This window comes from Carica papaya, chromosome 3 (assembly GCF_054855325.1).
Source record: "Carica papaya isolate Zhongbai chromosome 3, ASM5485532v1, whole genome shotgun sequence".
Lineage (NCBI taxonomy): Eukaryota > Viridiplantae > Streptophyta > Magnoliopsida > Brassicales > Caricaceae > Carica > Carica papaya.
This window is the reverse complement of record NC_142311.1, coordinates 11,644,577-11,657,181: the sequence shown is the minus strand read 5'-3', so window position 1 is coordinate 11,657,181 and position 12,605 is coordinate 11,644,577. Positions and strand designations below refer to the sequence as shown.

The 12,605-nt window shown below is 30.1% G+C and overlaps 1 protein-coding gene across 1 annotated transcript; it reads right to left on the bottom strand.

The window, feature by feature from the left end:
* Window positions 1–3,360: 3,360 nt before the first annotated feature.
* Window positions 3,361–5,309, bottom strand: LOC148266698 (uncharacterized). Its single transcript, XM_088214663.1, has 2 exons — window positions 4,695–5,309; window positions 3,361–4,426 (listed from the first exon to the last, which is right to left on the bottom strand). The coding sequence occupies exon 2, from the start codon at window positions 4,412–4,414 to the stop codon at window positions 3,482–3,484; it is 933 nt and encodes a 310-aa protein (XP_088070789.1). The 5' UTR covers window positions 4,415–4,426; window positions 4,695–5,309; the 3' UTR covers window positions 3,361–3,481.
* Between the last annotated feature and the right edge of the window lie 7,296 nt (window positions 5,310–12,605).

The window sequence follows — 12,605 nt, the reverse complement described above, 5'->3', positions numbered from 1 at the left end:
AAGACTAAAGTGAGACGGGTATAAATATCTCACTTTACACCGAATTCTAACCCTAACTGCCAGCTTCTCGTTGGAGAAGAAGAACCAGTTGCCGGAGAAGGAAGCCGCTTGTTGCCCGCCGCCTGCCGTCGCGCTGGAGCCACCTCCGACCGCCCAAAAAAGTAAAATTTTTTTCATTCACTTGAAATTTGATTTTGAACATTGTCATGCACAAATCAGACCAAAAGGACTGGCAGAGGCGAAAATTACGGGTAAAGCTTGGCGGCGCCGCCACGAAAAAAAATAAAAAATCACCTCCGATGAGTCCCTTTCTGATTCCTATTTCGTGCGATTTTTTCACCATTCTCTTTTGCACAGGTTGACCGAGGAAAAATGTTCAACCGCGAAGGTGAGCTAGCAGAGCCACCGTACCGAAAAACCCTGTTACCGGTAAGCTTATGTTTTTTGACTTTTTTTGGTCAACCGAGACCCCTAAATGTATTTTCTAGCGGAGATGAGTATAAAATTAGCCAAAATTGACCAAACTCGGCTAAAAACAGCCAATCCGAGGCAAACCACCGTTGCCAGCGACGGTGCCGTCGTCGGAGCACGGTGGCGGTGCCATGCTGGAATTTCAAAATTAACCGAAAAAGGATTTTAACACCGATTTTTAATTTTTTGAGGTACTTCTAGGTACTTGGAGCGTGTTTTAATCTCCAAAAAAAAAATTCAGAGAACTTGGAGATTGTCAGTATGCGCAGTTGAAAGTTTAGTTTTGAATACCGATTCGGGTAAGAATCTCTCACCCTATTCCTTATTATAGAATTGATGTTTAATTATAAATAATATGGTATTTTGCGTAATTTAAAAAATATTGATAATTAATTACAGTTTACTAATAGAGTCGGAACCGGTTATTTATTACTGTTTGTCATGTTTTAACTGATTGTTTGATCTTACAGTTTTGAATAAATAATAATACACTAGAATTGGTAAGATGATTCAGTTGTGTTTTCTAATTGCATGTATTGCTTGTTTTGCGTGATTTATAGTTAAATTATAAAATTAGAAATTAAATGTAAATGAAAAATTGCTTGATTAAGTGAATGAATGAATGGTAGCCTTACTGGATATCTTGAGAGATGGTGGACGGACCTGGTACATAGGGGACCTTACCTGAACGTTGCCTTATATTGGACGGGGTATCGAGAATTGGTATTTTGGCGCTCATACTGGACGGGTTATGGGGACGACTTGTTTCACCCTCATACAGGACGGAGTATTGAGGGATGGTCTTTTGGCACTCATACCGAATGGAATATGGGGACAATCGGTTAGTTGACAAAGTTGAATAAGGGTTCACACGTAGTGGGGACATCCCTATGGACCCTTATGGATACCAGTAGGCAGATAAAAAGTGAAAGTTGTTGTTCTGGTTAATTGAATATGAGATTATGATATTGTTTATGTTATTGCTTATATAGGTTAGTTTTAGAAATATCATTACGATAAGTATACAACAGATGATTTTATTTATGATAAGTGAATTTATTTAAATTAAGAGCTCAATTAGTTATTTTCATTATTTTTATCAACCTTCATTTCTGTATCAATGAGTAGTGTGACATTTTTACTGAGTTAGTATAACTCACTCTTTCATTAATCATTTTAGATTAAGAAGACCAAGATTCAGATCTCGATCCATAAGAGGGTTGCGAATAAAATGTCCAATTGTTTACTTTCTATTTGTTTCTTTGATTTTTTGTTATTCTTTTAGAAGGATCATTTCTTTTATTTCGTTTCCGCATTTAATTTATAACTTATTTCCTTTCAAGCTGTGGGTTGTTACATTTTTTGTTAATTTAGACTTTGATATATCTATGTATAATAGTGAACAAGTTAAAAGTCCAGTAAAATTGTCGTATTTTATATTATTTTTGTCAAAATAGTTATTTTAAAAAAATAAAAAAGTACATGCTATTATTGCTAGATTTTTAATATCATTTTAAAAATAATCAAACTATTAATCACATAAATTAAAAATGAACAGTAGGTATAGTCTTTGGATCCTGAGACATGACAAGTCCGACACCAACATATCATGGAGCAACCTAATTTTTTAATCTTTTTTTTTTTTAAAAAATTTGGACTTGATATACCTATTTATAATAGTTTTCAGATTAAAGGTACAGTAAAATTATGATATTTCATATTATCTTTGGCAAAATATTTTTAAAGGAATTAAAAAATTATATGTTATTATTTCTAGAATTTGGATACAATTTTAAAAATTTAATAAATACTCATTTTTTTATAAAAAATTTAAACATTTTTACCATTTTCTTATTCTTTGAAAACCAATAGGATAAAATATTACAAAAGACAAATGATATTTTCAGCAAAAAATACTTGAACATGTTAATATTTAAAATATTAATCAAATAAATTAAAAATGAACAAAAGACATAGTCTTCGAGCATTGACCTACAAGTAGAGCCTAACACATCATGAAGTGGGTTAATGTTTGAACTTTTTTATAAATTTAGATCTTATATACCTGTGTATAATAGTGAGCAAGCTAAAGATACAGTAAAATTGTGATGTTTTACATTATCTTCGGTAAAATAATTATTTTTTCAAATTAAAAAATACATGCTGTCATTTCTAGATTTTGAAATATTATTTTAAAAATTTGATAAATACTCATCTAAAAAAAATTAAATATTTTTATCGATTTCTTATTTTTTGAAAACAAATATGACAAAATATTATAAAAAACCAATAATATTTTCAACAAAAACTATTTTGAATGGACTAATATAAAGTAATCAAAATATTAATCAAATAAATTAAAAGTGAACAAAAAGTATAGTTTTTGGGCCTTGAGACCCGACAAGTCCGAGCTGAACAATTATGGAGCATGTTAATGTTTGAAATTTTTCATAATTTTAGACCTGATATACTTATTTATAATATAACATATTAAATGTATAGTGATTTTTCATATTATCCTAAGTAAAGTAAATATTTTTTAAAATTTAAAAAGTACAAGTTTTTATTTTTAAATTTTAAAGTACCATTTTAAAATTTAATAAACACTCTTTTTTTTAAAAAAAATTTGAAACATTTTTTATGATATTTTCAGCAAATGAATGGTAGTCCCTCATAACAGTTAGAACAACAAGATAGCTTCATCATAAATTGAATTTGTTTGTTTTAGAAAGAATTTCTACTTTCCATTCATTAAGAATAACTCTTTCAGATTTTCTTTTCCTAATTTATTTCAAAAAAGATTTTTTTTCCTAATAATAAATATTTCTGGTTAATTTATAATGAATTTAATAAGAATCTAATACCATTAAAACATTATAGGAAAACTCCTCAACCAATGAAATCCAGGATATACAGCCAACACTATTAATTAAATAACTAGAGCAACCTTAAAGCTTTTTAAACTTTTACACAGCTCATACTTACGGACTCAGAAAATTTCCTCTTTGATTCAGATGTTCCCACCAGATTCAAATTGGTTCAGATCATCGGGGGGAGCACCCTGGTTCAACATCATCTCTATGTTCTCCCAATTCAGATAGATATCCAAAGGGTCCTTCTCCATAGCTTGCGCTTCTTGCTCCTGATCTGTTGCTGCTGAAGCTGGGAGATTTACAGGTTCCGACAATGGAACACTTGTTGAATTTTTCATTGGAGTTACTATGTTTCCAGCTGCAGTATAAACTGAGTTATGAGGTGCAAAGTTATAATTACCAGGGTGATTATTTGTGAAGTTAACCGGCAACAGACGTGCACTTGCTGAATTTTCCATTGGAGCCACTATATTTCTAACTGTAGCATAAACTGAGTGCTGAGGTGCAAAACTACGATTACCAGGGTGATTTTCTACAAAGCCAATGGACACCGGACATGCTCTTGCTAAATTTTCCATCGGAGTCACTATGTTTTCATCTGCAGCATAAACTGAATTCTGAGGTGCAAAATTATAATTATCAGGGTGATTATCTGCGAAGCGAGCTTGCATGGTGAAAATTTCCGGCACTAGAAATGAACTTGCTACATTTTTCTTTGGAATCCTGTTGTTTCTAGTTGCAGTGTAAAGCGAGCTTTGAAGTCCATGATTTTTAGCGGAGTGATTATCTAAAATGCCAAGCTGTGGTTGGACAGGCACCATTGTATTATATGGAGAGTCTGAAGCATATCCATGAGAACACAAGGGACAAGTGGAGAATGAGCGACTCTGTTGGTTTTGGTAGATAATGGCAGCATTAACTGTCGGAAAAGGTCCTGACAAGAAACTTTGGGCTCCATGGTTCCCAGTTGGTACTGCATGATTTTGAGGAAGTTGGCTTTTCAGTTTTTGTCTAGTACTCTCCAATGCCATGTTTAGGTACTGCCTTGGTGCTTCTTGACACCTCATCATATAATTCTCGGCCTGTAAAGGTCATAGTTTTATGTCAGAAAGAAAAAAATCACTACTTTGATTAATTTTATAATCAAGTAGTCAGATTAAAAATTGTCAAGTAATGAGGTTCTAGACTTGTAATTGGCTTTTTGAATTTCAATGCGCAATTATCATATTTCGACAAAGTTTTCCTCAAAATATGCCAAGAATGAAGCCAGCTGATTATGAGAAACTGAAAAACTTTCTTTTCATAAAAGAATGTAGTATAACACAATGTATGACAGATAAAAGAAGTTACCTCAGTTTGCAGGAGCCATTCTTCTTGTCCCTTTCCTTTCTGCCGAGGTCTGTAAGGTCTTTTAGCTCTTAGTTTCCTAATACGCCCAAAACAATAAGCATACAATATAGGGAGTAATAGTCATTAGATGGATATTAAAAAATAGACTCTTAGACCCTCTAATTATTTCTATTCAACAAGAAAACCTTCAAAAAGAGAATGATATCTTGTCATACAAATTTCTCTGACATGAAGTAGCAGTAGGACTTTGAGAAGAACCATGCCTGGGGATCAAGGGAGCACTGGGCCTAGGGCTCAAGGGAGCACCAAACCTGGGGATCAAGGAAGCATGAGGAACCGGGGAGCCACCAGTAATCGCAAAAGCACGAGGAATGGGGGAAACACTAGGAATCGTGGAAGCACGAGGAACTGGGGAAACACCAGGAATCGCAGAAGCATGGTAAACCGAGGAAACATTAGGAATCGCAAAAGGAACAATTGTTAATGAAGCAATAGTGCTTGAACAAACACCAGTTTTGTGCTCCTTTTACCTATAATTCAGTACCATTGTTGATTAAGGTCAGGTTACAATACATTATTTACATGATTTCTTTTATTTTCTTCTTTCACAAACTTTAGTCTTTCTCCAGTTTGTTTATCAAGTAACTTATTTATTCGACAATTTTTTATTATCGGACAACATTTTAGATATGGAACACAATGCTTAAATGATATAGTAGTAATAGTAAATCAAAAGTAACAAGCATTAAGAGAAGCGAAAAACTATTACTTTTATATTTTGCGGGATAGTTGTAATCCATATCTTTCACCGAGAAATTTTCCATTCTGTACTTCTGGAACATATATTGACAAATATTAGCTCAGTTATTTGAATTGATGTTAAAGTTAAATTGATAGAAAAAAATGATGTAAATATACCTGCAAATGGCTCTTAACATGACAAAGTTCAAGGCCTGAAACATCCATCATCTCCATAACACCCTTTGGTGTTGCTTCTGCAAATAATTAGGAGAAAATAATTGATGCAATTATAAATATGGAATGTAGAAAGAAAGACATATTTGAAGTAGAAATATGGATCGATGAAAAAAGAAAGCAAGAATTTGATTGATTAGGAAAAAATTAAGTAGAAGAATTAGTACTAAAAGATAAATCTTAACCAAGGCAAACAAAAAGATAAATTCGAAATCAGATTCTGAAAAGCAATTAGAATTGAAAATCGCTCAACGTAAGCTTCAAACCCATGAAGATAGAGTTTGTAGCGAACACGCTGCCTAAGTTAGTCTATTTATGGAACTTAGGCCAGCTGCATTAAAGAAGGATCATGAGCCAATGAACGGTAAACGACAATTTACATAGTTTAATTTATTTTAATTAAAGAGAATATGACAAGCACAATTGATAGATGGAAAAAATGAAGTTACAAAAAGAAAATGTTATATATATATATATATTTTTCTTTCCACCATTTTATTCCAACTCAATCTAAGAGATTGAAAACGACAAGTATCATTATCGCATAATTTAAGAAAAACTTATGAAGCTAATAAAAAGCGACAAACTTGGCTTAGCACCTAGCAGAAAATTAACAAGATTCCAAAAAGTAATATCTAGAAAATTGAGGGATAAGAAAAATTTAAGGGTTACTATATGATCCCAATTTTTCTTTTTTCCGCAGTATATGGGGAAATAATGAAGTTCCTTGATTCTTAAGTAAACAAGTGTTAACTTAGCACACACATCAAAAGGTGAAGAAAGATTTAATATTATTATGATTGATGATCAATTTTTTACGAGATTATTCAATCTGGAAACAATCGATTACAAGAAAACAAAAATCAGAAAGAGAAAAAAGCTGAAAGAGAACATACGAAATAAATACAAAGCGACAAACATACCCCATGAATCTGGCAGAGAATCAATGTTGGGATTAACTATCAAATGATTAATTGTCAAAGTCGAATTAGCTATCAAGAAACAAGTTCTTATTCGGCATTAACTAACAACTTTCCTTGATTTTTATGGACTAAAAAGCTGTATATCGAAATCTAAAAGAATCTTCAGACCCAGGCTTAATGTAATTTAGGCCGTTGAGCAATGTGCTTTTCACAAACATTATATAATCAAAGAAGAAAATTAATGATATGTAATTCAATGTTCTGGTAAACTCCTTTGACATTAGATGAGGTAATAGCAGTATGCAAATTAACAAATTCAAATAATTAACTATGAATTTTATGAAACACACTCAAGGGTTTTTCCTACAAACAAACAGAAAAAGACAAAAGGTAACAACTTTGGTAAAAGCTGATATAACTTGAAGTTATTCAACTAAAATTGCATGATATCAGAAAACTGATGGAACATAGAACCATCTGACATGAATAAGTGAACCCCAGTTTTGCACAGAAAGAAAATTGAAATCATAGGCGGAAAATTAAGACTGACTTATTAATTAGAGACCCTTGGCAACTCATCATTTTCTGGTTTATATATCAGTAAGATTATGACTCAAAAAAATAGTGCTGGTAAACCAGATTGCCTAATTGAAAAAAAAAATCGACGAAAGGAAGTGCATGCAGAGAAAAAATTCATGTGTCAAGCAGAAAAATGAGAAGAAAAATTTTAGGAAATGAAAAATAAAATAAATAAAGCATGCGATAGTGGATCTGAAAAGGAAAAAAAAAAGACAATATAGTGAAAGGCATGTGATACATACACACACACGCACACGTATACATATATGTTGATTTTCTTTATAAGAATGAATGTATGAGGGGCAAGAAAGAGGAACAAAACCCAATTTTAAGCATCAAATATTGTATCGGAATTAAACAATGGCTATTGTAATTAAAAGATCAAAAACATGGGTTTGGTTAAAAAATGGAGATGTTTAATGTAGCAGTCTCTGAACCTGAAGACAAAAAGCAAAGACGTAGAAGACAAAACGTATTTCCCAAACAACAATAATGCTGCTTGTTAAGTTCTCAGAAAGATTAAACAAAAAAGAAACAAACGAAAAATTTTAAATTTAAAATCAACCAGCAGGAGAATAAGATTGGGGCTACTAACTAAAAGGTCCACCAAGTTGTTTGACAGCATTGAGAAAACGATCGTGCAGCTCTCCGGTCCACCTCAGCTGAGGATTGTTGACGGCCGAGACAGCCATGGGGCTGCTATCCTCGTCCACCTCCTCGTCTAATCCCATCTCTTCCGAATCCTCATCATCAATATCATCAATGTCATCGATAAGAATAAAATCAAGGTAATCACTTTCGGTTATGCTGATTTGAGGTGCAGGCGCCATGGTTTCTTGCAGAAAAAGCAATCTATTTTGATCACCTTGATCTAGCTGGTCAAGATGACGACCATGACTAAGCTTTCTAAAATCACCATGGTTAACCTCATCACGGCGCTCCTCAACAAGAATCCCTTTCCCTTTATCCTTCATCTCTGCATGAATCATTTCAACATTTCGATTAGTACGCACCATTGTTTCTTCTACCTTATTATCAGACATGAACCCAGGAAACATGCACACACAGAGATATAAAAATATACACATAAATACACTCACAGAGAAACTCTTTGCAATGGGACCCAATATATGTAGATCCAAAGGAAAGAGGAAAGAAGGGTCACACGAGAAATATCGTGGGGGCGAGTAGTGAGACTAAAACATGGAGGAAGAGAGAAGAAGCCAAAAAGAAGACTCAACGGCTATTTTTTGTATGTATCTGAGAGGGTGGAGAGTGAGATATACTCACGCATCAGGACAAAAACGGAAATGAAACCGAGGAAACAAGCCAGTGCAGCTATTTCTATGGTTACCTGGAGACTGACTAACTCAACTCTGGATGTAGACTCAAGGGGGATCAATCAACCTTTCGCTTTCACTGAGGTTTTGTATCTGGTACTAGGACTACGTTTAAGCTGCACCCAGAATTGTTCTTGTTCTAAATGTATACACTATTACATATATATATATATATATATGACGTAACTTACAACTTCAGTTTCTTGATAGATATATTTGCCTCATTTTCATCTGCACTCCTTGCATTTTAGTCGAAACTAGAGCACGAGAAGTTCCTTGTCCTTGTATATATTATTATTTTCAATAAATATATGTATATGTGTATATATATATGGACAAGCATCAATGAGTCAATCATTAAATGGAGTAGAATTGGAATTCAAATTGCCTACTTTCATCGGCATTTGGCAAACGGAGGAAAAATTACGTGTTTCATCAGTTCGTATTTGCAGTGCGATGATGAAAAGTAATAATTAATTGGTAGGATTGTGGTAATTTGTGTAAATATTTGATAATTGAGGGGTAATTAATGTGAATTTGGAGAATGGAAGGCGGTGTAATTATACTGTGGACTGGTTTATTTACTTTGATCAGTTACTTGCGATTACGTAATGATGTTTCTTTGCCTTTCTTAAGAGGAGTTTTTTGTTCTTTTCTATTTTATTGTTTCCTCGCCTTTTCCTCTGTGGCACGTTACACCAACAAATAACAAGAAGATTAAAAAAAATAATAAGAGTTACATATACATACACCATTATGCATTTGGTAACTATATCAAATATGATTTTTGTATTAATGCTTAAAATTAAATTAACCCAGTGGATTCCACTGGATTTGACTGTATGACCAAACATTTAATAGACCCAGTTAATAAATATATTAAATGTGTGTTAGAATGAGTTTTAGAAAACCCATAAAAATTTGTACTTCAGTTAAAACCAATCAATTTAAAAATGATAAGATTTGATTATTTATCTTGTAATTTTAAAATTTTAAATTTAACACAATATTTAATATTAATACTGTTTACCATTTTTGTAATTTTTTATGTGTATATTTTATAATAACAATTTTTTAGTATTAATAAACTTCTTTATTAGATATCCTAACTGTTTTAATGGCCATATGAAGAATAACTATGTTTTGATGCTTATTGATTGTCATTGATTAGTACAGTGAAAATTATTGAATGTGAGTTCAACATTATCATAATTCCTACAACAAATAATTATTACCGGCTAGCAATTAGTTATATATGGATTTAGTTGAAGGAATTCTATGAAGAGAAAATGAATTATGGGAGATAGCATAATGGTAAAAGTTTTTAATTATTATATATCACATAAAATTTTAAATTCCATAATTCATCTATGGATGAAGAGAAGGTTCAAGTTTATAAGTACAGGTCAAAGTTAAATAGAGGGTTCTTGAAAGAAAAGAATTTGAGGATTGAGGTTCTTGGCAAGGATAGAAGATTCACAAATGGTGAGTTGGGGATGAAGAAATTTGCCATCAAGAATTTGTTCTCGGTGGTAGAGCTCGGCTTGGAGAAGGAGTTCAATTAATATATGCCATGTAAGAATTTTGGTATCTTTTTGCTCTGTTTAGGGTAAAAAATACTTAGTTTTATTTTATAAATGTTAAATTTGATTCAATGAACTATTGATGTCGGTGATCAATAATATAAACTAACAGAGTTAGCATATATATGTATAATACGTATATATATATATATATATTATATTACCAACAGGGCAAGATGTTGCAATGATATTAATCAAAATAAATTAAAATAAACAAAAAGTATATGTCTTAGATTGTAAGACTCGACAAGTCCGAGCCCAGCATATCATAGAGTAGATAATATTTGAAGTTTTTATTAAATTTAAATTTGATATATCTGTCTATAATGGTAAATAGATTAAAAGTATAGTAATATTGTAATATTTAGTTTTAGTTTTGACAAGATAATTATTTTTTAAAAAATTAAAAGATACATGCTATTATTTCTAGATTTTGGAGTACCATTTTAAAAATTTAATAAATATCTCTTTTAATTTTTTTTTAAAATTTATCTTTTTTTATTATTTAAAAATCAATAGGACAAAATTTTATAAAAAACTAATAATACTTTCAATAAAAAGTATTTGAATAGGCTAATATGAAATAATTAAAATATTAATAAAGTAAATTAAAAATGAATAAAAAATATAGTTCTTGGCCCGTGTGACCCAACAAGTCTAAGCCCAATACATCATAAAGCGAGCTAATATTTGAACTTTTTCTTAAATTTAGACTTTATATAACCGTATATAATAGTGAATATGCCAAAGATACAGTAAAATTATACTATTTCATATTATTTTTGATAAAATAATTATACATTTTCAAATTAAAAAAGTATCTAATACTATTTATAGGTTTTGGAAGAACATTTTAAAATTTAATAAATACTCCTCTTAAAATTTTTTTAAAACATTTTTGTTGTTTTCTTATTCTTTAAAAATCAATTGGGCAAAATGCTGCAAAAGATTAATGATAGTTTAGCAAAAATAAAATAAATTTGAACGGGTTAATATACAAAAATCAAAATATTAATGAATTAAATTTAAAATCAACAAAAAGTATGTTTCTTGGGCTTTGAAACCCAATAAGTCCGAGCCCAACACATTATAAAGCATATTAATATTTGATTTTTTTTTTTAAAATTTAAACTTAATATACAGATCTATAATAGTGAATATACTGAAAGTACATTAAATTTGTGATATTTTATATTCTTTTTAGCAAAATACTTATTTTTTCAAATAAAAAAAGAACATACTATTATTTCTAGATTTTAAATTTCTATTTTAAAATTTTAATAAATACTCCTTTAAATTTTTTTAAATATTTTATTGTTTTCTTATTCTTTAAAATCTAATAGGCAAAATGCTAAAAAACTAATAATATTTTCAGCAAACATACTTAAATTGGGTAATATAAAATAATTAAAATATTAATCAAATAAATAAATAATGAACAAAGAGTATAGTTCTCAGGTCCTGAGACCCCACATGTTCGAGATCAGCACATCATGGAGCAAACTAATATTGGAACTTTTTCTTAAATTTAGATTTGATATAATGTCTATAATAGTAAACAGATTAAGATACATTAAAATTGTGATATTTCCATATTATCTTTAGCAAAATATTTTTTTTTTTTCAAATTAGAAAGTGTATGCTATTACTTTTAGATTTTGGAGTACCATTTTAAAAATTTAATTGATAATCTTTTTGAAAAAAATTAAATTATTTTTATTAAATTTTATTATTTTCTTATTCTTTAAAAACCAATAGTGCAAAATGTTACAAAAGACTAGTGATGTTTTTAGCAAAAAGTATATGAATGAACTATATAAAATATCAAAATTTTAATTAAATAAATTAAAAATGAATAAGAGGTATAGTTCTCGGATCATGAGGCCCAATAAGTTCGAGTCCAATATATCATGAGTGGCTAATGTTTGAATTTTTTTATTAAATTTAGACTTGATATAATTGCCTATAATAGTGAACAAACTAAAAGTACAATAAAATTATGATATTTCGTATTATTTTTGAAAAAATAATTACATTTTTTTAAATAAAAAATGTACATGCTACTATTTCTAAATTTTAGAATAATATTTAAAAAGTTAATACCTTTTAAAAAAATAAACATTTTTATTGTTTTCTTATTCTTTAAAAACTAATAAGCAAAATGCTACAAAAAAACTAGTGTTATTTTTAGCAAAAAATATTTGAACGGGGTAATATAAAATAATCAAAGTATTAATCAAATGAATTAAAAGTGAAAAAGAGGTGTGATAGCTTGAAAATACCCTTGAATTAATTTTTTATGTTTGATATATTTAATTTAACTTTTATATGTGTTTGAAAATATATAAATTAAGGATATAGTTTATAATCAAACGAAAAAAGAACGGATAAAGATGAATTAGGTAGAATAAGCATGAAGAGACATGAGAAAAGGTGGGAACTTTTTAAATGAAATAATGTAATGAAAAATGATAACTAATAGATAAAATGATATAACAGAAAGTGGTAACT